This window comes from Lepidochelys olivacea (genome assembly GCF_965140295.1).
Source record: "Lepidochelys olivacea isolate rLepOli2 genome assembly, chromosome: 5".
In the NCBI taxonomy this organism is placed as follows: domain Eukaryota; kingdom Metazoa; phylum Chordata; order Testudines; family Cheloniidae; genus Lepidochelys; species Lepidochelys olivacea.
Genome location: NC_140415.1, coordinates 1,908,952 through 1,935,793, shown reverse-complemented (window position 1 = coordinate 1,935,793; position 26,842 = coordinate 1,908,952). Strand labels below are relative to the sequence as shown.

Below are 26,842 nucleotides of genomic sequence, written 5' to 3'. Positions count from 1 at the left end.
GGGAGTGGCACAGCTAGTTTGCTTTAGGAGCCACACCTCTTGGGCAAAAGATAACACACAAACTTCCAGCTCTTTAGACTTGTCCTGATCTCGAGAGTCATTGTGATATGGTTATTAACAGACCACGCTGGCTTGTGGAACACAATAGCAGATAACACACTGGCTGGTGTGCGTTGCTTCCTTGTGCTGGTAAAATAGGAACTGTTCACCTGGGTGTCATAGGCACTATACAGCTAATGGAGATTCTCTCTTTGCTCAAGTTGGGGAGCCTGTGCTTTCGGGTGGGATGGTGGAGATGGGTGAGGTGCCCGTTTGTCTTTCAACTTTTGCAATTGTACCTGCAGTGTCTGCACCCCTTCACACCACCCTTGCGAGTATTTCCAGTAGAGACCATAACAGTCTGGGCCGTTTCCAAAAGTGGCCTTTGATTTTGGTGGCCTTTGTTTTGGGGAGCAACATCTTGGGGTCCCAAAAACAGAATTCACTGTTCAACTTTGGCCTCTAGAAATAGCCATGATGTGCAGTGTTAAAGTTCCTATGGCAACCCAGGAAGCTTTCAGTCTGCTTTGGGCCCCGACTGAGCAGTCGGTGCTGTGCCCAGAGGAGAGGGACCTAGACTCAGCTGTCCTTCCAGTCTGAGGTTCAGGCGGCCACTGCCTTTGTTTCTGGGGAAGGTTTACAAAGCCCTGCTGTTTTCTATTTCTACCGCACACCAAGGAAAGCACAACCCAAACAACGACTGTTGCCAGCTTCTGGCACTCTCTCCTAGTGAGCTTCTGCCTGAGGAATGGTTTCAGAGGGGCAGCCGTGTTAGTCTGTATCAGCAAAAACAACGAGGAGTCCTTTGGCACCTTGGAGATTAACAAATTTATTTGGGCATAAGCTTTTGTGGGCTAGAACCCACTTCATCAGATGCATGGAGTGAAAAATACAGTAAGCAGAATATATATTACAGCACATGAAAAGATGGGAGTTGCCTTTCCAAGTGGGGGGTCAGTGCTAATGAGTCAATTCAATTAAGGTGGAAGTGGCCTATTCTCAACAGTTGACAAGAAGGGGTGAATACCAAGAGAGGGGAAAAATCACTTTTGTAGTGCTAACAAGGCCAATGCAATCAAGGTGGCCAATTTCCAACAGTTGACAAGAGGGTGTGAGTATCAGCAGGGGGAAATTAGTTTTTGTGGTGACCCATCCACTCCCAGTCTTTATTCAGGACTAATTTGATGGTGTCCAGTTTGCAAATTAATTCCAGTTCTGCAGTTTCTCATTGGAGACTGTTTTTGAAGTTTTTATGTTGAAGAATTGCCACTTTTAAGCCTATTATTGAGTGTCTAGGGAGATTGAAGTGTTCTCCTATTGATTTTTGAATGTTACAATTCTTGATATCTGGTTTGTGTCCATCTATTCTTTTATTCCACTTCCTGGACACTACAGTGAAAATAAGCGATGGTCACATAAACACCATTGTATACTGGAAACCTACTGACCACTATTCTAACCTACATGCCTCCAGCTTTCATCCAGACCACAACACAATATCCATTGTCTACAACCAAGCTCTAAGATACAACCGCATTTGCTCCATCCCCTCAGACAGAGACAAACACCTACAAGATCTCTATCAAGCATTCTTCAAACTACAGTACCCACCTGGTGAAGTGAAGAAACTGATTGACAGAGCCAGAAGAGTACCCAGAAGTCACCTACTACAGGACAGGCCCAACAAAGAAAGTAACAGAACGCCACTAGCCGTCACCTTCAGCCCCCAACTAAAACCTCTCCAAAGCATCATCAAGAATCTACAACCTATCCTGAAGGACGATCCCTCACTCTCACAGACCTTGGGAGTCAGGCCAGTCCTCGCTTACAGACAGCCCCTCAGCCTGAAGCAAATACTCACCAGCAATTACACACCACACAACAAAAACACTAACCCAGGAACCTATCCCTGCAACAAACCCCACTGCCAGCTCTGTACGCATATCTATTCAAGGGACACCATCACAGGGCCTAATCATATCAGCCACACTATCAGAGGCTTGTTCACCTGCACATCTACCAATGTGATCTATGCCATCATGTGCCAGCAATGCCCCTCTGCCATGTACATTGGTCAAACTGGACAGTCTCTACACAAAAGAATAAATATATATTCTGCTTACTGTGTTTTACACTCCATGCATCTGATGAAGTGGGTTCTAGCCCACAAAAGCTTATGCCCAAATGAATTTGTTAGTCTCTAAGGTGCCACAAGGACTCCTCATTGTTTTTGCCTGAGGAATGGAGGTCTCTCTCCAATGAGATACCAGGCTCCTTCCTCTGGTGCTGCACACACACATTGAACTCCCAGCTTTCCCTGGAAATGCTGAATTCAGACCACATGTTTGAGGTGCATCTCCCTGTCAGAGCCTTTTTTCCCCAGAGGGAAGCTGTACACAGGCCTGGGTGACCTTGAGGATGGCCAAGCTGGCAGAGTAAGGAATGCAGCCCGGCTTCTTAGCTGCGCTGTGATCAGGATCCAGCGAAAGCGCAAAGGAGCTCTCCATATAGCCCTCTGCAGATCTGGCTCCTTCCTCCCCTTTGCAGTCCCAATGCAGGCTACTCCCAGTGGCCCTGAATAGAAGGAGAGAGAGGAGTCCAGGAACTGGGAGCTTACTCTTGGACTCTGAAATGTCAGCAGGTGTCACAGCTTTTGCCGTGCTCCCTGCTCCGTATTGCCCTGTTCCTAGTCTACAGTTCCCGCTGTGGGGATATCAGCCAGCCCCCCTAACTCTCTGGGCTGCTCCCCAGTTTACAGTATCCTCCGCATAGATTCTCGCCTGGCATCCAGCTAGGCAGACCCTGCCCTCTGGGTAAGGCGCTGCTGGCTGCGGTCAACATCTCTGATGCTGCCCAGGTTCCTAAGTGTACGGTGTTGGGCACTGAGGATCTGGCAGAAGCACTGCCCATGCTTAGGCTGGGTTTCCTTTGTAAAGTCCTCTTCAGTAACAGCTCACTCTCCTGTGCCCGCGGCTTGTTTGAGCCTGGCTGTCTAACCACACAATGTTTGGTTGAATGACGCTGCTCTGGCAGTTCCGCAGAGCTGAATGTTGTTTCACTTTTCCCAAGCCCTGCCCACGCTCTGCTCCCGCATTTCTGTTGGTTTTTTGATTTTCTTAAGGTTTTACCATCTCTTATTTTCTTCATGATCATTTATCTCTTTGCAGCATTTACTGTGGGACTCAGCTCAGAATCCCCAAGGAGGGATTCAGAGCAGCCCTAACTGTATGAAAGGAATGCAGCAAGTGTTCTGAAATAGCCTTCTCTAGGTGTGTTGCTTAGATCTGCCCAGTGACTAGTGGAGAATGTTTTACGTAGGGGAGTGTGACTTAGTGGTTAGAGAAGGGGAACGGAAACCAGGACGTATGTTTTCTATTCCTAACTCTGCCTTTGACTCCCTCTGTGAGCTTGAGAAGGTCATGCTAACTGCTCTGTGCCTCAGTTTCCCCATTGTAAAATGAGGCAAAAGAATTTTTCTGTCTCACTAAAGGGGTGTAAGGGTGAATGAATTACTATCTAAAGCATTTGAGTTCCTTGAATGAAAACATCTCTGTGAGCTGCTTGTTATTACACTGCTGATGCCCTGCCCTCCTACACACTCCAGTAATGGTGCAGAATTAACAATAGAGCTAGGGCACCAGCTTGTCTAGATTTTTGTGGAGGGAGGTTGGGAGCTTGAGTCTCACTTGTCTAGAACTAATCCTGAGCCTCCAGGGAAGCTAATATGATGGGTAGGAGATCAGCCTGTCCTACTGATGCCATGCTGGGACCACAGTGAGGTATGTGATTGGAACGTGTTGGTGAATGAACGCCACATCACTGTGACACCAATGCTCAGCACTAGCATCATGGCAGGTGGGTGTCTGCCACACACCACTAAGCCTGGGCACTGGGGTTCTGGCACACAGCTTGGGTCTCCCTGGCATTACTCTCCTAAAAGTCCCCTCTTCCTGCTGCTCCTTGATGCTTGTAATTATTCATTCTCCTCCTCCTCAAATAGCTATTAAGTTCTCCTTTGCTGAAATCTAATGTGTGTGTTCTTCTCTACAGAGGAACAGAGGCACCTTCAGGCAAACAACCGGGACTTTAATCTGGAGTTCGAATATGCTGTAAGTAACAATCATATGTTTAATGCAGAACAATTGTCAGGGCTGCTTCATGGGACATGAGCTCACTTGCAAGTTTCCTTCCAATCGGAAGTGTATTGTGGGTATGTGGATTTGTTATGGTAGGGTCCCTCGTGCACATGCTGGGGAGTGCTTTGTAAACAAAGTGCTGAAGTCTGTTTTGAAAAAAAAATTGTATAAAAATGTCTTGGACTTTATCAAAAGATCTAAATGAGGCTGGTCAATGTCTGTCCCTGGCAGCCTTTCAGTAATGACATATGAGTGCACAGGAAAACCTGGTTGTTCATTAGAGTCAGGTTTCAGAGTAACAGCCGTGTTAGTCTGTATTCGCAAAAACAAAAGGGGTACTTGTGGCACCTTAGAGACTAACCAATTTATTTGAGCATGAGCTTTCGTGAGCTACAGCTCACTTCATCGGATGCATACTGTGGAAAGTGTAGAAGATCTTATTATATACACACAAAACATGAAAAAATACCTCCTCCCACCCCACTCTCCTGCTGGTAATAGTGATCACTTTAGATAAGCTCTTACCAGCAGGAGAGTGGGGTGGGAGGAGGTATTTTTTCATGCTTTGTGTGTATATAATAAGATCTACACTTTCCACAGTATGCATCTGATGAAGTGAGCTGTAGCTCACAAAAGCTTATGCTCAAATAAATTGGTTAGTCTCTAAGGTGCCACAAGTACTCCTTTTCTTTTGTCATTAGAGTCAGGCACTGGAAGTTTCATCTCTGGCATCTGTTCTGCAAGCAGGGCACTAATAAAGGACCTGATCCTGCAAAATCATACCCTAGTGACTTCATACCTGCAGCTAGGCTCATTGAGCTCACTCAGTTAAAGATACTTGTTTGTAGGACTGGGCCCCAAGACTTTACAATAAGTTTCATGCTCACGGCAGCATGAACTGGATATTTTTCATTGGTTCTTTTTCATGCCTGGACCAAACCAAACACTTGGGAGACTTGCATGGGACATGACCACTGCATGCACATTGAACGCACAATGTGTGCACAGGGTGAAATATGCAGGGGGCTAGGGCAAGGCCTTTATACCACTTCAGCTCTTCGGTCTTGGTGATATGGGATTGGGAAGGTGCATTTTATGCATGTGGGGCCTGGCAATGCAGGACTGGATGTGCGTTCTCAGCTTACGGTGTTTGGCGATCCAGGATTGGGAGGATGCCAGGCTGGGACAGGACACTGTGCTCACGGGGCTGGGATGAGAATGTAGGAGGGAGGGAGGCTGTCCTGTCTGTCCTAATGGCCTCCCCCACATGCTCTGACGAGAAGTGAAAGGGGTGACCTTTGCTGGCCCGATCCTCCTTTTCCTCCACCCCCACCCCGAGTTCAGAAGTGTGTGTTTGTGCCTGCCTGTCTTTGTGGGGAGCATACTTCTCTGGTTCTGACTCCCGGTCCATGTAGAGTCATCAATAGGATTAACTTCTATAGATCCCTGGTTCCCAGCATGCCAGTTGCACGTCTGTAGATTTGCAAATAGCCGAGGGCAGGGAGAGAGCGTGTGAATCTCTGGAGAGCTGCCATGAGAGTCCATTGGGGTGTGGAGGTGCACACTGGTAAGCAGATGGCTGCAATATCATCTGTTAAATGTGGCCGTGAATTTCTGTAGCTCTGCCCCAGACATTAGTCTGACATGTCACATGGCCCAGCATCCCTGGAGCCCAGCATAGACTGAAGCTGAGAAATTCTAGAAGAATGTCTAGAAAGCCCAAGCCCTGGAGCATGCCAGAGTGGGGGAAACCATAAAGCTGTCCCAAAACCATGCTAGCGCAGTCTGACTTGCACAGAGCTGCACATCATGCCCTGGGCTTTTTATTTCCAAATAAGTCCTGGTAAGTTTTCCGTTCAGTACATTCATACTGGCAGGATGGATGGAAAAGAGCTGGCCTAGCCCAAAGTGACTTCAGACCCTATTTTTATTGGCATCTTGGGTGTGGCTGGAAACTCCAAGGAGGACAGAGAGGCTCCTGGCTCCTTCCCCACATACTTTACACTTTATATTGTTTGCAGTGTAGTTGTAGCCATGTGGGTCCCAGGATGTTAGAGACAAGGTGGATGAGGGAATGTCTTTTATTGGACCAACTTCTGTTGGTGAGGGAGATCAGCTTTCAAGCTGCACAGAGCTCTTCTTCAGGACTGTTCCAGCTAAATACGAGATGGAACAAATTGCTTAGCATAAGCAGTTAACACACATTCTAAGGCGCCCGTCAAGGTGAAGCTGCCCATTAACACCCCTGCGGTCACAGGGGTGCTTCTAAACTAAAAAAGGGGGGCTTCTAAACTTTTCATGAGTAGGAACAGGAGCCTGCAATCCAGGTAAAGAATCAAATCCTGGCCTCTTGGGTGGGTACAGATGGTACAGACTTCAAAGAGAAACAGCAAAACTAAAATTCATTTGCAGATTTAACACCATTAATTTGGGCTTGAATGGGGACTGGGAGTGGCTGGCTCATTACAAAAGCAGCTTGGCTTCTCCTGGAATTGACACCTCCTCATCTGTTATTGGGAGTGGACTACATCCACCCTGATCGAATTGGCCCTGTCAGCACTGGTTCTCCACTTGTGAGGTAACTCCCTTCATGTGTCATTATATAATGCCTGCATCTGTAATTTCCACTCCATGCATCTGAAGAAGCGGGGTTTTACCCATAAAAGCTTATGCCCAAATAAATCGGTCAATCTTTAAGGTGCCAGCGGACTCCTCGTTGTTTTTGTGGATACAGACTAACACGGCTCCCTCCTGATCCTGAATACCGTGACGCTGCAGCAGCCAGGGTGCAGTGCTGAGGGGAGGAGCCTGGGGACCCTGCCTGCCACAGAGCACTGCTCCGGGGTCGTGCAAGAGCGGGCTCAACGGGAGCCAGACAATGCACTGTGGGTCTGCGATTGCGTGGGCCTAGGGATGCAGAAAGGCGGCAGCAGCTGCTGCTAAGGTCACTGGGCGACAGCATATGCAGCCCAGAGCACCTGGCTTTTATGTTTATGCCACATGATCTGTTCATGGAGTGAACACAACAGGTTGAACTGAGGAAGCTTCACTGTGCCATTCAGCTGCTTGGGGCCAGTGGGCTCCACAGCTGGCATGGGCACCTTCAGGGAGGACCAGAGGGTAGTAGCCATTCCTCCCTGTGGCCCATATTGGCTGGCCCTGGTGTTGGCTCTCGAGCCCAGGAGTTTTACCAGCTCTCTGGGAACAAGAAAAGTTGCACTGGAAGCTTCTGCGTGAGAGAAGGGCCAGCTAGGACAGACTAGAATGAAACCTGGTAATTCAGCAAAGAGCTTAAGAAGAGTTGTAGCAGTGGGCTTCCTGTTTGAAGTTTGCAGCCGTGGGCAGGGTTCATTTGACTCTTTTATAGCTTAATAGGGCCATAAATTACAGTTATAGACTAGGTTCTGTGTCTGGTCTGGGAGCACAGCCCGCAAGACTGTCATGGTTTCCCAGGGGCAGCGTGTTCTCCCCAAGGAGTTGAGAGAGGTTAGAGGAGGAACTGTGCAAATATGGATTTGAGGGATTGTTGTATTCCAGACAAACACCCGAGTTGTATGGGGGCAGATGGCGGTCGGTGGGTTTAAGCCCTTCATCAATTGGAATGGTTTCTCCTGGCCTGACATCCCCAGAACAAAGACTGAGCAAAGGGTGGGAATGCCTTGTCCTTGTTTAGACTTATTGAGGGCTGGGCAGCTGGACTGTGCTGCAAAGCCAAGCCTGAGGTGGGTATCCTGTAGTTATCTCCCTTCCGCAGCGTGTTCTCCTCCTCCACGCTCTGTGGAACAGTCATGCAGGAAGATGTGAGTGAGGAGCCGAGGAGGGTGAGAAATTCAGCTGCATGTGGAGCAAGACCAGACTGTTTGCAGAGTCATAATACTGGGCCATCCTAACGTCAGTCAAGACTCCTCCATAGTCTCAAAAGAGCTGTCAGGAATGGGATTTCCCACTGTTTCAGACAGGCCCCATTAACATACCCAAGGGAGCGTAAATAAACCTGTTGCACTTGGACTTGCAGAAAACTTTTGGTCACCCATCCCCCCACAGATCATCTTCACTCCCAGGAAACGTGGCAAGAGGGCAAGCTACTGGCAGGGCCCTGGGGGCTTCAGCTACTGGAATGGTGCAAACCCCAGCAGGGGATGGGAGTACGGTACAAGGCAGGACTTAATTAGGACTGATGGAGTGAAATTAAGGAAGAGAAAAAATAGGTTGACTATGAAGGAAAACCTCCTACGAGGGAGGTGGATCAGCCTGGGCATGTGTCATTCAAAGGAGAGGTGGAACGGAAAGGCCCACCCATCGGTTATGTGGTAGACCCAGGCCAGATGGGTACAGCAGAGTAGCCTTATAGGGATCCAGGAAGTGGGCAGGCGAAGCCCGCCCACTGCTAAAGGATCCCCCCCCAGCCTAAGGGGGGGATCCACAGGACCTGGGAAACCAAATAATTACGGGGGACAACTAATGAACAACAGGGACGGGAGTGCGGTCAAAGGGTCAAACGAAGGGAACAGGACGGGGACACCGAGCAGAGTACAGCAGAGTAGCAGAAGGCAGATATAGTGGCCACTAGATTAACAGGTTTCTGTTCCCTGACTGACCAGAGCAGGGGCTGCTCCAGGCTAATGAGAACACCTGACTCCAATTAACCTGCAAAGAGTCAGGTGAGGCCATTAAGCTAATGTGACCACCTGACTCTAATTAAGGCCCCTCTGATAACATAAAAGGGCTCACTCCAGTCAGGCAGGGATGAGCCAGGGGAGAGGAAGTGTGGCTGAAGGGCTGGTTAATGAAGATAACCTCAAGTCTCACTAGTAAGGGAGAAGCAGGAGAGCTGTAGGGAAGTGGCCCAGGGAAATGTAGTAACTCTGGCAGTGAAAGGTTGGCTGCCAACAGCTGCTACCATTAGGGTCCATGGGCCAGAACCCGGAGTAGAGGCCGGGCCCGGGTTCCCCCCAACCCACCACTACAGAAACACCTCCTGGGAGGGGAAAACAGGCCCCTGTCAGGACAGGAAGCTGAACGGTTTTGGCATGAGGCCGTAGGAGCAACAGAGACTGTGGGAATTCTCTCACCAACCTCCATTGCTGGCTTATGATGAAAAGGGCTCAGTAGACTGTATCCCTGGCCCTAGAGAGAGAAGGGCTACGTGGAGGGTTGCAGTGAGCCTCTGGGAAGCTAGCATAAACCGCCTGGAAGGGCGGGGCCCTCGGGGACGAGGTTGGAGCTCTGCCACAGGACGTTTAACACTAGATGGGACTAAGCCCTGCACAAGGTGCTAGTGACCAGCCGCAGCAAGTGGGCGTTTAGAGAGGGCGTGTGAGAGCCGATGCACCTAACAAGTGTTCTCTAAACGTAGGCCAATAACCCCCCTGCCCCCCAGAAGGAAAAAACCCTTCAAGAGTAAAGATAACGCAGGCAGACGTCCAGCAGCAGAGTGGGGGGTATCCCGGTTATTGCACTGAACGCAGCATGTAGGATTCCCTGCCGTGTGGGTAGGTGGCATAAGTGCGCACTTGGTGCAAGCAACTCTCATTCCTCCGAGACCGTGTTCGGGCGCTTGAGACCAGAGTGGTTGAGCTGGACAAGCTAAGGGAGACAGAGAGGTACCTAGATGAGACTTTCTGGGACACAGTTGGGTGGTCCCATCCCCAGACTGCCAGCCTCAGAAAACTCAGTAATAATGCATATTGATTGGGATCATGGTACCTTAGGACAGGCTGCAGAGAGAAAATTTCTAAACACCATTAATGACCATGACCTGGAGTAGCCAGTCCTGGAACCCGCAGAGGCCGTTCTTGATTTAGTTCTCAGTGGAGCCCAGGATCAGGTCCAAGAGGTGAACAGAGCTGAACGGCTCGGTAATAGCGACCATAATGGAATTAAATTTGAACATCCTTGGTGGGGGAAATACCGAGAAAACCCTCCTTTTGATAGATCAATGCTACTGTGGTGGAACTGCACAAAAATGAGGAGGCCAGGTAAACAGAAATTAAAATGAACAGTCACAAGAGTGAAATGCCTGGAAGCTGCATGGAAACTTTTAAAAAACACAATAATAGAGGCTCAAACGAAATGTATACCCCAAATTAAAAAAACAGTGAGGACCAAAAAATGCCCTCCCCTCCACCCCTGGCTGAACAATAGAATAAAAGAGGCAGTTAGTGACACAAAGACATCCTTTAAAGATTCAAAGTCAAGTCAGATGGAATCATAGAATCATAGAATATCAGGGTTGGAAGGGACCCCAGAAGGTCATCTAGTCCAACCCCCTGCTCAAAGCAGGACCAATTCCCAGTTAAATCATCCCAGCCAGGGCTTTGTCAAGCCTGACCTTAAAAACCTCTAAGGAAGGAGATTCTACCACCTCCCTAGGTAACACATTCCAGTGTTTCACCACCCTCTTAGTGAAAAAGTTTTTCCTAATATCCAATCTAAACCTCCCCCACTGCAACTTGAGACCATTACTCCTCGTTCTGTCATCTGCTACCATTGAGAACAGTCTAGAGCCATCCTCTTTGGAACCCCCTTTCAGGTAGTTGAAAGCAGCTATCAAATCCCCCCTCATTCTTCTCTTCTGCAGGCTAAACAATCCCAGCTCCCTCAGCCTCTCCTCATAACTCATGTGTTCCAGTCCCCTAATCATCATAATGTAAGCAGTGTCAGGATGAGCTCCACCCTGACATCTGGTGGTGAGGTGTGGCAAGTTGTGGAAAAGAACTTCAGGGGCCGATCTCATTTGCATAGGCACACCCACCACGCCTAGAATGAGACCATAGCTGCCCAAATGGTCACTTTGGCTGCTGTGGGATCCCCAGTGTCTCTGTTATTGGGGCAGGAAGAATAAATTGTTATTACCCTGATTATGGGAACTGTGCTTGGAACTGTACGTGGCCTTTTGTTATGATGGAGGGATTCACCATCAACTAAGTAGCACTCGCTAGGCAAGGGTCATGGGTTCCAAAACTGTGTGAATGGAGAGAGGCTGGGGACAAGTAGTAGTACTTGGTGGCATGGGCCCCTTGGTGAGGGCCTTACATGCTGATTGCACTTCCTCCTCTCTCCACTGTGGAATATCAGAGCTAATTTTGATTTCATTAGAAGTCTAGTTATAGGCTGCTGAGCTCACTTTGGGCTGACAGTGCACCAGCACTGGGGCTCCCCTACTATAAGCTGAATTCACCTAAGAGCTGAAATCACTGAGTGTTGTGTTAAGTAGTGGGGGAGCCTGAAGATATATTGTGGAGCAGTTTGCGGGACGGCTGGTGAAGCAGTTCGACGCGGAGCAGTGTGTGGATGGCAGGAGCTGCTTGTGGGCCGTGGAGCTGAGTTCGTGGGGCAGCTGAGCGAAGGAGTTCGTGGGGCGGCTGGCGGAGCGGAGCGCAGCTGAGCGAAGGAGTTCGTGGGGCGGCTGGCGGAGCGGAGCGCAGCTGAGCGAAGGAGTTCGTGGGGCGGCTGGCGGAGCGGAGCGCAGCTGAGCGAAGGAGTTTGTGGGGCGGCTGGCGGAGCGCCGCTATGGAGCTATGGGGCGGTCAGCTTCAGATCACGTAAGGTGCCTCTTACCCCCGTCCCATTTCCACCCAGGTTGGGAGGTAAAGCTCCGCCGATAAACTTTCGAACTCTGGGGCTGCCCTGACCAGGGACAGAGACTTTTGGGGCATTGGACTTTTCGGACTTTGGGTGATTTGGGGTTGCTGGACTCAAGAACCAAAGGGAAAAGGGCATGCCCCAATTTGCCTGGGGTGGGGTTGTTTTTGCTCATGGGTTGTGTTATGAATCCTGTTGGTGGTGTTTCCCCAACATAATGCCACATTGTTTCTCTCTGTTATTAAAAGACTTTTGCTACACTCAGACTATGTGCTTGCGAGAGGGGAAGTATTGCCTCTTGGAGGCGCCCAGCGGGGGTGGTATATATTTTCCCAGGTCACTGGGTGGGGGCTCGAGCCGGTTTGCATTGTGTTATTGGAATGGAACCCCTAGATATTGAACCCGGCCCTTGTTGCTGCCAACTCTGACGGGCAGAAGGGTTACATTTTTGGGGGCTCGTCCGGGATCGCCTGGGTCAGTACCCCTCGCAAGCACCTGTTGAGTGATCCACTACATTGGGAAACAATTTATATTTTTTTTTGTTTGTGCTTATATTTTGAGGAAATTACTGTTTGTATAATGGCTAATATGTCAGGTTTGTTGGGCCCTGGCTCAGCAGCTTCTAGCTCGGAGGCTGCAGCCTCGGCTGATGATTGGACAAAAGCTCTGGGGCAAATATTGGAAAAGGTTGTGCTGCCCCATGCTGAGTCAGACTCTTGTCGTAAGTTAAGATTATTTGCTGGGGAGGAGGAGTTTGAACCCTGGTTAGAGCATACCACTGAAATGCTGCAAGAGTGGGCCGTACCAGATGCAGAAAAGCGAAGATGCCTTATAGAGAGCCTTGGCGGCCCAGCATTAGATGTGATTCGCACCCTGAAGCTCATTGACCCTGGGGTCAGTGTGAAGGACTGCCTAGAGGCCCTTGAACACAACTTTGGGAGCGTAGAGGGCCCTGAAGACAGCTACTGTAAGTTCCTTAATTCCCGACAACAAAAGGGCGAGAAGGCTTCAGCCTACATACAGAGACTGGAGAGACTGCTTCAGAGAGCTGTCATGAGGGGAGCAGTGACTGCTGAGCAGATGGATCAGACCAGACTGGCTCAAATTGTAAGAGGAACTCAGTATCAGAACCCGATTCTACTTCATCTCCGGCTAAGAGAACGACGGGAACATCCCCCAAGTTACTCCCAGCTGATAAAAGAGGTCAGAGAGGAGGAAGAAAGGCAGGCTGCCAGTGAGTTTTGGGAAGCCCAAACATCGGAGCCAGCCAGCACAACACCACTGCAAATGGCCAGTGTACTGATGGTGAGCACCAGAGAGGAACTTGCCCAACAAATGCAGGTCCTGACGGAACGGATAGCTGAGCTGCAAAGTACCGTTGACCGAGTTAAGACTTCTAGGAATAAGAAGCCTCAAACTGTGGCGATTGAGAAGCCCGCACTTAGAGCCACCATCCCCCCCAGGCGAAGGGGGAAAGGTCAATTCTTCTGCTACCGATGTGGTCAGGATGGACACAGTGCTGCCAAGTGCCGTAATGAAGAAAACCCCTCCTTAGTGTATGGAAAGCTGAGGATCAGTTGGGAGAGATCCGGTAGCTGCCAGAGGGTCTGGGGACGGGGACCCCCCAGGTCTGCAGGATTTGAAGATTCCCCCAGAAAAGACTGTCCAGCTGGGATCCCTGCAGGACTGATAGGGCCTCGAGCAGAGGTCATGGTGAGGATCGAAGGGGTGGAGTGTAAAGCAGTGCTTGACACTGGATCTCAAGTGACTATTATATTTCAGTCATTCTACCAACAGATGCTTAGGCACCTGCCTATACAGCCACTGACTGGCCTTGGCCTATGTGGCCTCAGCATGGATGAATACCCCTATCAAGGGTATGTCATAGTGCACCTGGAATTCCCAGAGGAGGTTGCTGGGGTAAGAGAAGAGGTAGACACAGCTGCCTTAATATGCCCTGACCCTAAAGGGACTTCCGATGTGTCTGTGCTGATAGGGACCAACTCCAGTCTCTTCAAGGTACTCGCGGATTACTGCAGAAGGCGGGCTGGGGACCAGTACCTGAATACCCTGATGATCCATACGCTTTGTGCTGAAGCCTATAGGAAAATTGAGAGCGCTAAAAGGGACACATCTGAGCTACCGCTTGGGGCACTGAAGTACGCGGGCACAACCCCCTTAGTAGTGCCTGCAAGGACGGAGCAAGAAGTGCTTGTCATGAGTACCTGTCTGAAAGGCAGTAAAGGGACGTTAGCAATGATAGAGCAGCCGATGGGAGGAGAGCTCCCTGAAGGAGTGCTGGTCCCCAGTGGAGTCATAACCCTACCTGCTGAAGCCCAGGAAAGGGTGACTATACTGATTGCTAATGAAACGAGTCGTGATATTTTTGTGAAGCAAGGACAAAAGATAGCAGACCTCTTTGAGCCTGAGTCGATTGTAAAACCCCAGTATGAAACTCCAGTTTCGGCAATAGACCCAGCAAAGTTTGACTTTGGAGATTCACCAGTGTCCGAGGACTGGAAAGATCGCCTGAGGAAGAAACTTTGTGAAAGATCCAAGGTGTTCTCACTGCATGAGTGGGATGTGGGATGTGCAAAAGGAGTAGAGCACAATATCAGACTACATGACTCTCGACCTTTCAGGGAGAGATCTAGGAAGATTGCTCTCTCTGAGATGGAAGATGTGCGACATCATCTTCAGGAGCTGGCTGCGAATGGCATCATTACAGAGTCCCGCAGCCCATACGCCTCACCCATTGTGGTAGTCCGCAAAAAGAATGGGAAAATCCGGATGTGTATTGACTACCGCACCCTAAACAGCCGTACTGTGGTCGACCAGTACACTATGCCTCGAGTGCAAGACGCCTTAGACTGTTTGCTGGGAAGCCAGTGGTTCTCTGTGTTGGATCTTCGAAGTGGATACTACCAGATCCCTCTGGGAGAAGAAGATAAGGAGAAGACAGCCTTCATCTGCCCATTAGGGTTTTATCAGTTCGAACGCATGCCCCAAGGGATTTCTGGAGCACCTGCCACCTTTCAACGTCTCATGGAGAAAGTTGTGGGAGACATGAATTTACTGCAAGTGTTAGTTTATTTGGATGACCTGATTGTGTTTGGAAGAACCTTAGAGGAGCATGAAGAAAGACTTCTTAAAGTGCTTGATAGGTTGGAGGATTATGGTCTGAAGCTTTCAATTGACAAATGCCAGTTCTGCAGAACCTCAGTGAAGTATGTGGGTCACATTGTGTCCCAAGAAAGTGTGAGTACCGATCCTGATAAAATAGAAGCACTCACTACATGGCCACGTCCAAGTAACTACAGAGAACTCAAGACCTTCCTTGGATTTAGTGGCTACTACCGCAGATTTGTGAAAAACTATGCTACGATTGTAAAGCCTCTGAATGATCTTACCAGGGGACATCAGTCCAGCAAGAACAAATCTAAGTCCAAGAATAAGGGGAGGTCCCCAAAGCCTCCTGTGCAGAGACACAATGGCCCCTTTGCACCATTTGGGCCACGGTGGGATGAGAGATGTGAAAAGGCTTTTCGAGAAATCATTACTTGCATAACTCATGCTCCAGTCCTAGTTTTTGCTGACCCAAGCAAACCATTTATCCTGCATACTGATGCCAGTTTGGAGGGTCTGGGAGCAGTCCTGTACCAGGAAGTGGAAGGCAAATGTAAACCTGTAGCCTTTGCCAGCCGAGGATTGTCTGATAGTGAAACTCGCTATCCCACCCACAAGCTGGAGTTTTTGGCCTTGAAATGGGCCATCACTGAGAAATTTCGAGACTACTTGTATGGTGCTCAGTTCCAGGTGTGGACAGACAACAATCCACTGACTTATGTGTTAACAAGTGCTAAGCTGGATGCTACAGGGCAGAGATGGGTGGCCGCCTTGGCTAGCTATGAGTTCAGCATTCAGTACCGATCAGGGAGAAGCAATGTAGATGCAGATGCATTGTCCAGGCGTCCGCAGGCTCCAGAAGTTGCTGTGATACCTACAGATGGAGTGAGAGCTATTTGCAGTGTGAGTCGCCGAGAGCCAGAGGCCCGTGAAGACTTTCAGGGATGTGTTGCAGAAGCTTTGGGCCTGCCCCCTGAATGCATGCCTTCTGCTTCGGTGAACTATATTGCATTAGACCAATCTCCTTTGCCCATGCTCAATGCGGCTGACTGGCAAGAAGCCCAGCGGCAAGATATTGACATTCGTGATACACTACTTGCCAAAAGGGAGGGGCGAAGCCCAGCTGCGGTTGTCCCACCTAACCCGGAGGGTAAACTACTATTGAGAGAATGGACCAAACTAAAACTGATTCAGGGAGTGCTACACCGAATGACCACTGACCCTTTACAAAAACAACGAGCACAACTAGTACTGCCAAAAAAGTACAGAGCCCTGGCCATGAGGGCCCTGCATGATGACTTTGGGCATTTAGGGATGGAGAGGACCCTGGAACTTATTCGTAGTAGGTTCTATTGGCCCCGAATGGCTGAAGATGTTCGCAGGAAATGTGAGACTTGCGCTCGATGTGTTCAAAGGAAAACTCTGCCCACGAGGGCTGCATATCTCAAGAACATCACCAGCAACAAACCTTTGGAGTTGGTATGCATTGATTTCTTGTCTGTGGAGGTAGACAAGAGGAATGTTGGAAACATTCTAGTAGTGACTGACCATTTTACACGGTATGCACAAGCATATCCCACACGTGATCAGAGGGCCACCACCGTTGCTCGAGTATTGTGGGACAAATATTTCTCAGTCTATGGATTCCCGGCTCGGATACACTCTGATCAGGGGCGGGATTTTGAGAGTCACCTTCTGAAGGAGGTGCTGAAGATAGCAGGAATTAAAAAGTCTAGGACAACGCCTTATCACCCCCAAGGTGATCCTCAGCCCGAGAGGTTCAATCGAACCCTATTAGATATGCTGGGAACTTTGCGACCAGAGCAGAAGGCAACCTGGAGCCAGCATGTCGCATTTCTGGTGCATGCCTACAATGCCACAAAGAACGATGCTACGGGAGTCACCCCATATCTCTTGATGTTTGGGCGAGAACCAAGATTACCCATAGACTTGTGCTTTGGTGTATCAGAGGATGGAGATAGCTATGAAACTCATCAGCAGTATGTATCCCGACTAAGAGAAAAGCTGCGGGATGCTTATCGCTTAGCTACCGCTGCGGCTCGGAAGAACGCAGACCGCAACAAACATCGATATGATGCTAGAGTGCGTTCGCAGGAGCTCCAGCCGGGGGACAGAGTCCTGCTGCGAAATTTGGGTATTGCTGGCAAACACAAGATAGCTGACAGATGGAAGGCAATACCTTACCTGGTGATGGAAAAGCTGGGAGATCTGCCAGTCTACAAGATCAAACCTGAAGACGGTCCAGGGCAAATAAAGACGGTGCATAGAAACCTTTTGCTCCCTGTGGGGGAATTGGTAAGCACCCCTTGTGAGATGGGCCACGGCAGGGCCGCCGGGCAGAACAGAGGTGCTAGACCAAAGCCGCCATCCAACACAGACAGTGGGCCCCCTGCAGCTAACTTACCCCTATTCTGCACATCTGAGAGTGAGTCTGAGGAGGAAGACACAACCCTGGTGTATCCTGGGATGGAGACAAGATTTCAGTCTCGATCAGCTGAACCAAACGAGAGTTTTCCCTCTTCCGCCCTAAACCCAATGGCGGAACTATTTAGGCCCATTTCTGATACCCCGGTGCTGCTGATGAGACCCCCCTGTGATGACACACACAGGTTATTGGACAATGGGGACAGACAGGTAGAGGATGTCCTGGGCACCTTGGACCCTCCAGCGTTAGAACTAGGAGTGCAGGGGCCTACGCCAGTAGCCGAGGGACCCTCCAGGGAAGCCTCTCCATCCGTCACTCAAGAGGATGTTCCCCCTACCTCGGCAACAGAGATTCTCAATAGACGAGACAGGGTGATAAGACCAGTGAAACGGTTAACTTATGATGCACCTGGGGTGACTAGTGAGGAGCCAATACATTTAGCACACAGGCTTGTGGAAGCTAAAGTGGGCTTCCTGAGGCCCTTTGGAGGAAACCAATGAGTTGGTATAAAGGGAGTGTGATTTGTCGGGACGACAAAGTCTCGGCTGGGGGGAGGATGTAAGCAGTGTCAGGATGAGCTCCACCCTGACATCTGGTGGTGAGGTGTGGCAAGTTGTGGAAAAGAACTTCAGGGGCCGATCTCATTTGCATAGGCACACCCACCACGCCTAGAATGAGACCATAGCTGCCCAAATGGTCACTTTGGCTGCTGTGGGATCCCCAGTGTCTCTGTTATTGGGGCAGGAAGAATAAATTGTTATTACCCTGATTATGGGAACTGTGCTTGGAACTGTACGTGGCCTTTTGTTATGATGGAGGGATTCACCATCAACTAAGTAGCACTCGCTAGGCAAGGGTCATGGGTTCCAAAACTGTGTGAATGGAGAGAGGCTGGGGACAAGTAGTAGTACTTGGTGGCATGGGCCCCTTGGTGAGGGCCTTACATGCTGATTGCACTTCCTCCTCTCTCCACTGTGGAATATCAGAGCTAATTTTGATTTCATTAGAAGTCTAGTTATAGGCTGCTGAGCTCACTTTGGGCTGACAGTGCACCAGCACTGGGGCTCCCCTACTATAAGCTGAATTCACCTAAGAGCTGAAATCACTGAGTGTTGTGTTAAGTAGTGGGGGAGCCTGAAGATATATTGTGGAGCAGTTTGCGGGACGGCTGGTGAAGCAGTTCGACGCGGAGCAGTGTGTGGATGGCAGGAGCTGCTTGTGGGCCGTGGAGCTGAGTTCGTGGGGCAGCTGAGCGAAGGAGTTCGTGGGGCGGCTGGCGGAGCGGAGCGCAGCTGAGCGAAGGAGTTCGTGGGGCGGCTGGCGGAGCGGAGCGCAGCTGAGCGAAGGAGTTCGTGGGGCGGCTGGCGGAGCGGAGCGCAGCTGAGCGAAGGAGTTTGTGGGGCGGCTGGCGGAGCGCCGCTATGGAGCTATGGGGCGGTCAGCTTCAGATCACGTAAGGTGCCTCTTACCCCCGTCCCATTTCCACCCAGGTTGGGAGGTAAAGCTCCGCCGATAAACTTTCGAACTCTGGGGCTGCCCTGACCAGGGACAGAGACTTTTGGGGCATTGGACTTTTCGGACTTTGGGTGATTTGGGGTTGCTGGACTCAAGAACCAAAGGGAAAAGGGCATGCCCCAATTTGCCTGGGGTGGGGTTGTTTTTGCTCATGGGTTGTGTTATGAATCCTGTTGGTGGTGTTTCCCCAACATAATGCCACATTGTTTCTCTCTGTTATTAAAAGACTTTTGCTACACTCAGACTATGTGCTTGCGAGAGGGGAAGTATTGCCTCTTGGAGGCACCCAGCGGGGGTGGTATATATTTTCCCAGGTCACTGGGTGGGGGCTCGAGCCGGTTTGCATTGTGTTATTGGAATGGAACCCCTAGATATTGAACCCGGCCCTTGTTGCTGCCAACTCTGACGGGCAGAAGGGTTACATTTTTGGGGGCTCGTCCGGGATCGCCTGGGTCAGTACCCCTCGCAAGCACCTGTTGAGTGATCCACTACATTGGGAAACAATTTATATTTTTTTTTGTTTGTGCTTATATTTTGAGGAAATTACTGTTTGTATAATGGCTAATATGTCAGGTTTGTTGGGCCCTGGCTCAGCAGCTTCTAGCTCGGAGGCTGCAGCCTCGGCTGATGATTGGACAAAAGCTCTGGGGCAAATATTGGAAAAGGTTGTGCTGCCCCATGCTGAGTCAGACTCTTGTCGTAAGTTAAGATTATTTGCTGGGGAGGAGGAGTTTGAACCCTGGTTAGAGCATACCACTGAAATGCTGCAAGAGTGGGCCGTACCAGATGCAGAAAAGCGAAGATGCCTTATAGAGAGCCTTGGCGGCCCAGCATTAGATGTGATTCGCACCCTGAAGCTCATTGACCCTGGGGTCAGTGTGAAGGACTGCCTAGAGGCCCTTGAACACAACTTTGGGAGCGTAGAGGGCCCTGAAGACAGCTACTGTAAGTTCCTTAATTCCCGACAACAAAAGGGCGAGAAGGCTTCAGCCTACATACAGAGACTGGAGAGACTGCTTCAGAGAGCTGTCATGAGGGGAGCAGTGACTGCTGAGCAGATGGATCAGACCAGACTGGCTCAAATTGTAAGAGGAACTCAGTATCAGAACCCGATTCTACTTCATCTCCGGCTAAGAGAACGACGGGAACATCCCCCAAGTTACTCCCAGCTGATAAAAGAGGTCAGAGAGGAGGAAGAAAGGCAGGCTGCCAGTGAGTTTTGGGAAGCCCAAACATCGGAGCCAGCCAGCACAACACCACTGCAAATGGCCAGTGTACTGATGGTGAGCACCAGAGAGGAACTTGCCCAACAAATGCAGGTCCTGACGGAACGGATAGCTGAGCTGCAAAGTACCGTTGACCGAGTTAAGACTTCTAGGAATAAGAAGCCTCAAACTGTGGCGATTGAGAAGCCCGCACTTAGAGCCACCATCCCCCCCAGGCGAAGGGGGAAAGGTCAATTCTTCTGCTACCGATGTGGTCAGGATGGACACAGTGCTGCCAAGTGCCGTAATGAAGAAAACCCCTCCTTAGTGTATGGAAAGCTGAGGATCAGTTGGGAGAGATCCGGTAGCTGCCAGAGGGTCTGGGGACGGGGACCCCCCAGGTCTGCAGGATTTGAAGATTCCCCCAGAAAAGACTGTCCAGCTGGGATCCCTGCAGGACTGATAGGGCCTCGAGCAGAGGTCATGGTGAGGATCGAAGGGGTGGAGTGTAAAGCAGTGCTTGACACTGGATCTCAAGTGACTATTATATTTCAGTCATTCTACCAACAGATGCTTAGGCACCTGCCTATACAGCCACTGACTGGCCTTGGCCTATGTGGCCTCAGCATGGATGAATACCCCTATCAAGGGTATGTCATAGTGCACCTGGAATTCCCAGAGGAGGTTGCTGGGGTAAGAGAAGAGGTAGACACAGCTGCCTTAATATGCCCTGACCCTAAAGGGACTTCCGATGTGTCTGTGCTGATAGGGACCAACTCCAGTCTCTTCAAGGTACTCGCGGATTACTGCAGAAGGCGGGCTGGGGACCAGTACCTGAATACCCTGATGATCCATACGCTTTGTGCTGAAGCCTATAGGAAAATTGAGAGCGCTAAAAGGGACACATCTGAGCTACCGCTTGGGGCACTGAAGTACGCGGGCACAACCCCCTTAGTAGTGCCTGCAAGGACGGAGCAAGAAGTGCTTGTCATGAGTACCTGTCTGAAAGGCAGTAAAGGGACGTTAGCAATGATAGAGCAGCCGATGGGAGGAGAGCTCCCTGAAGGAGTGCTGGTCCCCAGTGGAGTCATAACCCTACCTGCTGAAGCCCAGGAAAGGGTGACTATACTGATTGCTAATGAAACGAGTCGTGATATTTTTGTGAAGCAAGGACAAAAGATAGCAGACCTCTTTGAGCCTGAGTCGATTGTAAAACCCCAGTATGAAACTCCAGTTTCGGCAATAGACCCAGCAAAGTTTGACTTTGGAGATTCACCAGTGTCCGAGGACTGGAAAGATCGCCTGAGGAAGAAACTTTGTGAAAGATCCAAGGTGTTCTCACTGCATGAGTGGGATGTGGGATGTGCAAAAGGAGTAGAGCACAATATCAGACTACATGACTCTCGACCTTTCAGGGAGAGATCTAGGAAGATTGCTCTCTCTGAGATGGAAGATGTGCAACATCATCTTCAGGAGCTGGCTGCGAATGGCATCATTACAGAGTCCCGCAGCCCATACGCCTCACCCATTGTGGTAGTCCGCAAAAAGAATGGGAAAATCCGGATGTGTATTGACTACCGCACCCTAAACAGCCGTACTGTGGTCGACCAGTACACTATGCCTCGAGTGCAAGACGCCTTAGACTGTTTGCTGGGAAGCCAGTGGTTCTCTGTGTTGGATCTTCGAAGTGGATACTACCAGATCCCTCTGGGAGAAGAAGATAAGGAGAAGACAGCCTTCATCTGCCCATTAGGGTTTTATCAGTTCGAACGCATGCCCCAAGGGATTTCTGGAGCACCTGCCACCTTTCAACGTCTCATGGAGAAAGTTGTGGGAGACATGAATTTACTGCAAGTGTTAGTTTATTTGGATGACCTGATTGTGTTTGGAAGAACCTTAGAGGAGCATGAAGAAAGACTTCTTAAAGTGCTTGATAGGTTGGAGGATTATGGTCTGAAGCTTTCAATTGACAAATGCCAGTTCTGCAGAACCTCAGTGAAGTATGTGGGTCACATTGTGTCCCAAGAAGGTGTGAGTACCGATCCTGATAAAATAGAAGCACTCACTACATGGCCACGTCCAAGTAACTACAGAGAACTCAAGACCTTCCTTGGATTTAGTGGCTACTACCGCAGATTTGTGAAAAACTATGCTACGATTGTAAAGCCTCTGAATGATCTTACCAGGGGACATCAGTCCAGCAAGAACAAATCTAAGTCCAAGAATAAGGGGAGGTCCCCAAAGCCTCCTGTGCAGAGACACAATGGCCCCTTTGCACCATTTGGGCCACGGTGGGATGAGAGATGTGAAAGGGCTTTTCGAGAAATCATTACTTGCCTAACTCATGCTCCAGTCCTAGTTTTTGCTGACCCAAGCAAACCATTTATCCTGCATACTGATGCCAGTTTGGAGGGTCTGGGAGCAGTCCTGTACCAGGAAGTGGAAGGCAAATGTAAACCTGTAGCCTTTGCCAGCCGAGGATTGTCTGATAGTGAAACTCGCTATCCCACCCACAAGCTGGAATTTTTGGCCTTGAAATGGGCCATCACTGAGAAATTTCGAGACTACTTGTATGGTGCTCAGTTCCAGGTGTGGACAGACAACAATCCACTGACTTATGTGTTAACAAGTGCTAAGCTGGATGCTACAGGGCAGAGATGGGTGGCCGCCTTGGCTAGCTATGAGTTCAGCATTCAGTACCGATCAGGGAGAAGCAATGTAGATGCAGATGCATTGTCCAGGCGTCCGCAGGCTCCAGAAGTTGCTGTGATACCTACAGATGGAGTGAGAGCTATTTGCAGTGTGAGTCGCCGAGAGCCAGAGGCCCGTGAAGACTTTCAGGGATGTGTTGCAGAAGCTTTGGGCCTGCCCCCTGAATGCATGCCTTCTGCTTCGGTGAACTATATTGCATTAGACCAATCTCCTTTGCCCATGCTCAATGCGGCTGACTGGCAAGAAGCCCAGCGGCAAGATATTGACATTCGTGATACACTACTTGCCAAAAGGGAGGGGCGAAGCCCAGCTGCGGTTGTCCCACCTAACCCGGAGGGTAAACTACTATTGAGAGAATGGACCAAACTAAAACTGATTCAGGGAGTGCTACACCGAATGACCACTGACCCTTTACAAAAACAACGAGCACAACTAGTACTGCCAAAAAAGTACAGAGCCCTGGCCATGAGGGCCCTGCATGATGACTTTGGGCATTTAGGGATGGAGAGGACCCTGGAACTTATTCGTAGTAGGTTCTATTGGCCCCGAATGGCTGAAGATGTTCGCAGGAAATGTGAGACTTGCGCTCGATGTGTTCAAAGGAAAACTCTGCCCACGAGGGCTGCATATCTCAAGAACATCACCAGCAACAAACCTTTGGAGTTGGTATGCATTGATTTCTTGTCTGTGGAGGTAGACAAGAGGAATGTTGGAAACATTCTAGTAGTGACTGACCATTTTACACGGTATGCACAAGCATATCCCACACGTGATCAGAGGGCCACCACCGTTGCTCGAGTATTGTGGGACAAATATTTCTCAGTCTATGGATTCCCGGCTCGGATACACTCTGATCAGGGGCGGGATTTTGAGAGTCACCTTCTGAAGGAGGTGCTGAAGATAGCAGGAATTAAAAAGTCTAGGACAACGCCTTATCACCCCCAAGGTGATCCTCAGCCCGAGAGGTTCAATCGAACCCTATTAGATATGCTGGGAACTTTGCGACCAGAGCAGAAGGCAACCTGGAGCCAGCATGTCGCATTTCTGGTGCATGCCTACAATGCCACAAAGAACGATGCTACGGGAGTCACCCCATATCTCTTGATGTTTGGGCGAGAACCAAGATTACCCATAGACTTGTGCTTTGGTGTATCAGAGGATGGAGATAGCTATGAAACTCATCAGCAGTATGTATCCCGACTAAGAGAAAAGCTGCGGGATGCTTATCGCTTAGCTACCGCTGCGGCTCGGAAGAACGCAGACCGCAACAAACATCGATATGATGCTAGAGTGCGTTCGCAGGAGCTCCAGCCGGGGGACAGAGTCCTGCTGCGAAATTTGGGTATTGCTGGCAAACACAAGATAGCTGACAGATGGAAGGCAATACCTTACCTGGTGATGGAAAAGCTGGGAGATCTGCCAGTCTACAAGATCAAACCTGAAGACGGTCCAGGGCAAATAAAGACGGTGCATAGAAACCTTTTGCTCCCTGTGGGGGAATTGGTAAGCACCCCTTGTGAGATGGGCCACGGCAGGGCCGCCGGGCAGAACAGAGGTGCTAGACCAAAGCCGCCATCCAACACAGACAGTGGGCCCCCTGCAGCTAACTTACCCCTATTCTGCACATCTGAGAGTGAGTCTGAGGAGGAAGACACAACCCTGGTGTATCCTGGGATGGAGACAAGATTTCAGTCTCGATCAGCTGAACCAAACGAGAGTTTTCCCTCTTCCGCCCTAAACCCAATGGCGGAACTATTTAGGCCCATTTCTGATACCCCGGTGCTGCTGATGAGACCCCCCTGTGATGACACACACAGGTTATTGGACAATGGGGACAGACAGGTAGAGGATGTCCTGGGCACCTTGGACCCTCCAGCGTTAGAACTAGGAGTGCAGGGGCCTACGCCAGTAGCCGAGGGACCCTCCAGGGAAGCCTCTCCATCCGTCACTCAAGAGGATGTTCCCCCTACCTCGGCAACAGAGATTCTCAATAGACGAGACAGGGTGATAAGACCAGTGAAACGGTTAACTTATGATGCACCTGGGGTGACTAGTGAGGAGCCAATACATTTAGCACACAGGCTTGTGGAAGCTAAAGTGGGCTTCCTGAGGCCCTTTGGAGGAAACCAATGAGTTGGTATAAAGGGAGTGTGATTTGTCGGGACGACAAAGTCTCGGCTGGGGGGAGGATGTAAGCAGTGTCAGGATGAGCTCCACCCTGACATCTGGTGGTGAGGTGCGGCAAGTTGTGGAAAAGAACTTCAGGGGCCGATCTCATTTGCATAGGCACACCCACCACGCCTAGAATGAGACCATAGCTGCCCAAATGGTCACTTTGGCTGCTGTGGGATCCCCAGTGTCTCTGTTATTGGGGCAGGAAGAATAAATTGTTATTACCCTGATTATGGGAACTGTGCTTGGAACTGTACGTGGCCTTTTGTTATGATGGAGGGATTCACCATCAACTAAGTAGCACTCGCTAGGCAAGGGTCATGGGTTCCAAAACTGTGTGAATGGAGAGAGGCTGGGGACAAGTAGTAGTACTTGGTGGCATGGGCCCCTTGGTGAGGGCCTTACATGCTGATTGCACTTCCTCCTCTCTCCACTGTGGAATATCAGAGCTAATTTTGATTTCATTAGAAGTCTAGTTATAGGCTGCTGAGCTCACTTTGGGCTGACAGTGCACCAGCACTGGGGCTCCCCTACTATAAGCTGAATTCACCTAAGAGCTGAAATCACTGAGTGTTGTGTTAAGTAGTGGGGGAGCCTGAAGATATATTGTGGAGCAGTTTGCGGGACGGCTGGTGAAGCAGTTCGACGCGGAGCAGTGTGTGGATGGCAGGAGCTGCTTGTGGGCCGTGGAGCTGAGTTCGTGGGGCAGCTGAGCGAAGGAGTTCGTGGGGCGGCTGGCGGAGCGGAGCGCAGCTGAGCGAAGGAGTTCGTGGGGCGGCTGGCGGAGCGGAGCGCAGCTGAGCGAAGGAGTTCGTGGGGCGGCTGGCGGAGCGGAGCGCAGCTGAGCGAAGGAGTTTGTGGGGCGGCTGGCGGAGCGCCGCTATGGAGCTATGGGGCGGTCAGCTTCAGATCACGTAAGGTGCCTCTTACCCCCGTCCCATTTCCACCCAGGTTGGGAGGTAAAGCTCCGCCGATAAACTTTCGAACTCTGGGGCTGCCCTGACCAGGGACAGAGACTTTTGGGGCATTGGACTTTTCGGACTTTGGGTGATTTGGGGTTGCTGGACTCAAGAACCAAAGGGAAAAGGGCATGCCCCAATTTGCCTGGGGTGGGGTTGTTTTTGCTCATGGGTTGTGTTATGAATCCTGTTGGTGGTGTTTCCCCAACATAATGCCACATTGTTTCTCTCTGTTATTAAAAGACTTTTGCTACACTCAGACTATGTGCTTGCGAGAGGGGAAGTATTGCCTCTTGGAGGCGCCCAGCGGGGGTGGTATATATTTTCCCAGGTCACTGGGTGGGGGCTCGAGCCGGTTTGCATTGTGTTATTGGAATGGAACCCCTAGATATTGAACCCGGCCCTTGTTGCTGCCAACTCTGACGGGCAGAAGGGTTACAATAATAATCATGGAGGAAAATAGAAAGGAGCATAACCTCTGGCAAGGCAAGTGTAAAAGTATAATTAGGCAGGCTTAAAAGAATTTGAAGAGCAGCTAGCAAAAGATACAGAAGCTAACAGCAATTGTATTTAAATGGATCAGAAGCAGGAAGCCTGCCAAACTGTCAGTGGGGCACCTGGACGATGGAGGTGCTGAAGGAGCACTCATTGAAGATGAGGCCATTGTGTAGAAGCTAACAGAATTCTTTGTACTGGTCTTCATGGCTGATGATGTGAGGGAGATTCCCACACCTGAGCCATTCTTTTTAGGTGACAGATCTGAGGAGCTGCCCCAGACGGAGGTGTCAGTAGAGGAGGTTTTGGAACAAACTGATAGATTACGCAGTAAAAGTCACCAAGCCCAGATGGTATCACCCAAGAGTTCTGAAGGAATTCAAATGTGAAATTTCAGAAGTACTAACTGTGATAGGGAACCTATCGCTTTAATCAGCCTAGCGTCCAATCAGA

The 26,842-nt window shown here is 50.1% G+C and overlaps 1 protein-coding gene across 3 annotated transcripts in view; it reads left to right on the top strand.

Moving 5' to 3' along the window:
• LOC311520963 (phospholipid-transporting ATPase ID-like) overlaps nucleotides 1–26,842 on the top strand; it is a 155,216-nt gene that overhangs the window by 40,280 nt on the left and 88,094 nt on the right. For all 3 annotated transcript variants that reach the window (XM_084628991.1, XM_084628992.1, XM_084628990.1), the window contains exon 3: nucleotides 4,090–4,148. In XM_084628991.1, the coding sequence (XP_084485117.1) occupies nucleotides 4,090–4,148 (59 nt within the window). The remainder of the gene's footprint in view (nucleotides 1–4,089; nucleotides 4,149–26,842) is intronic.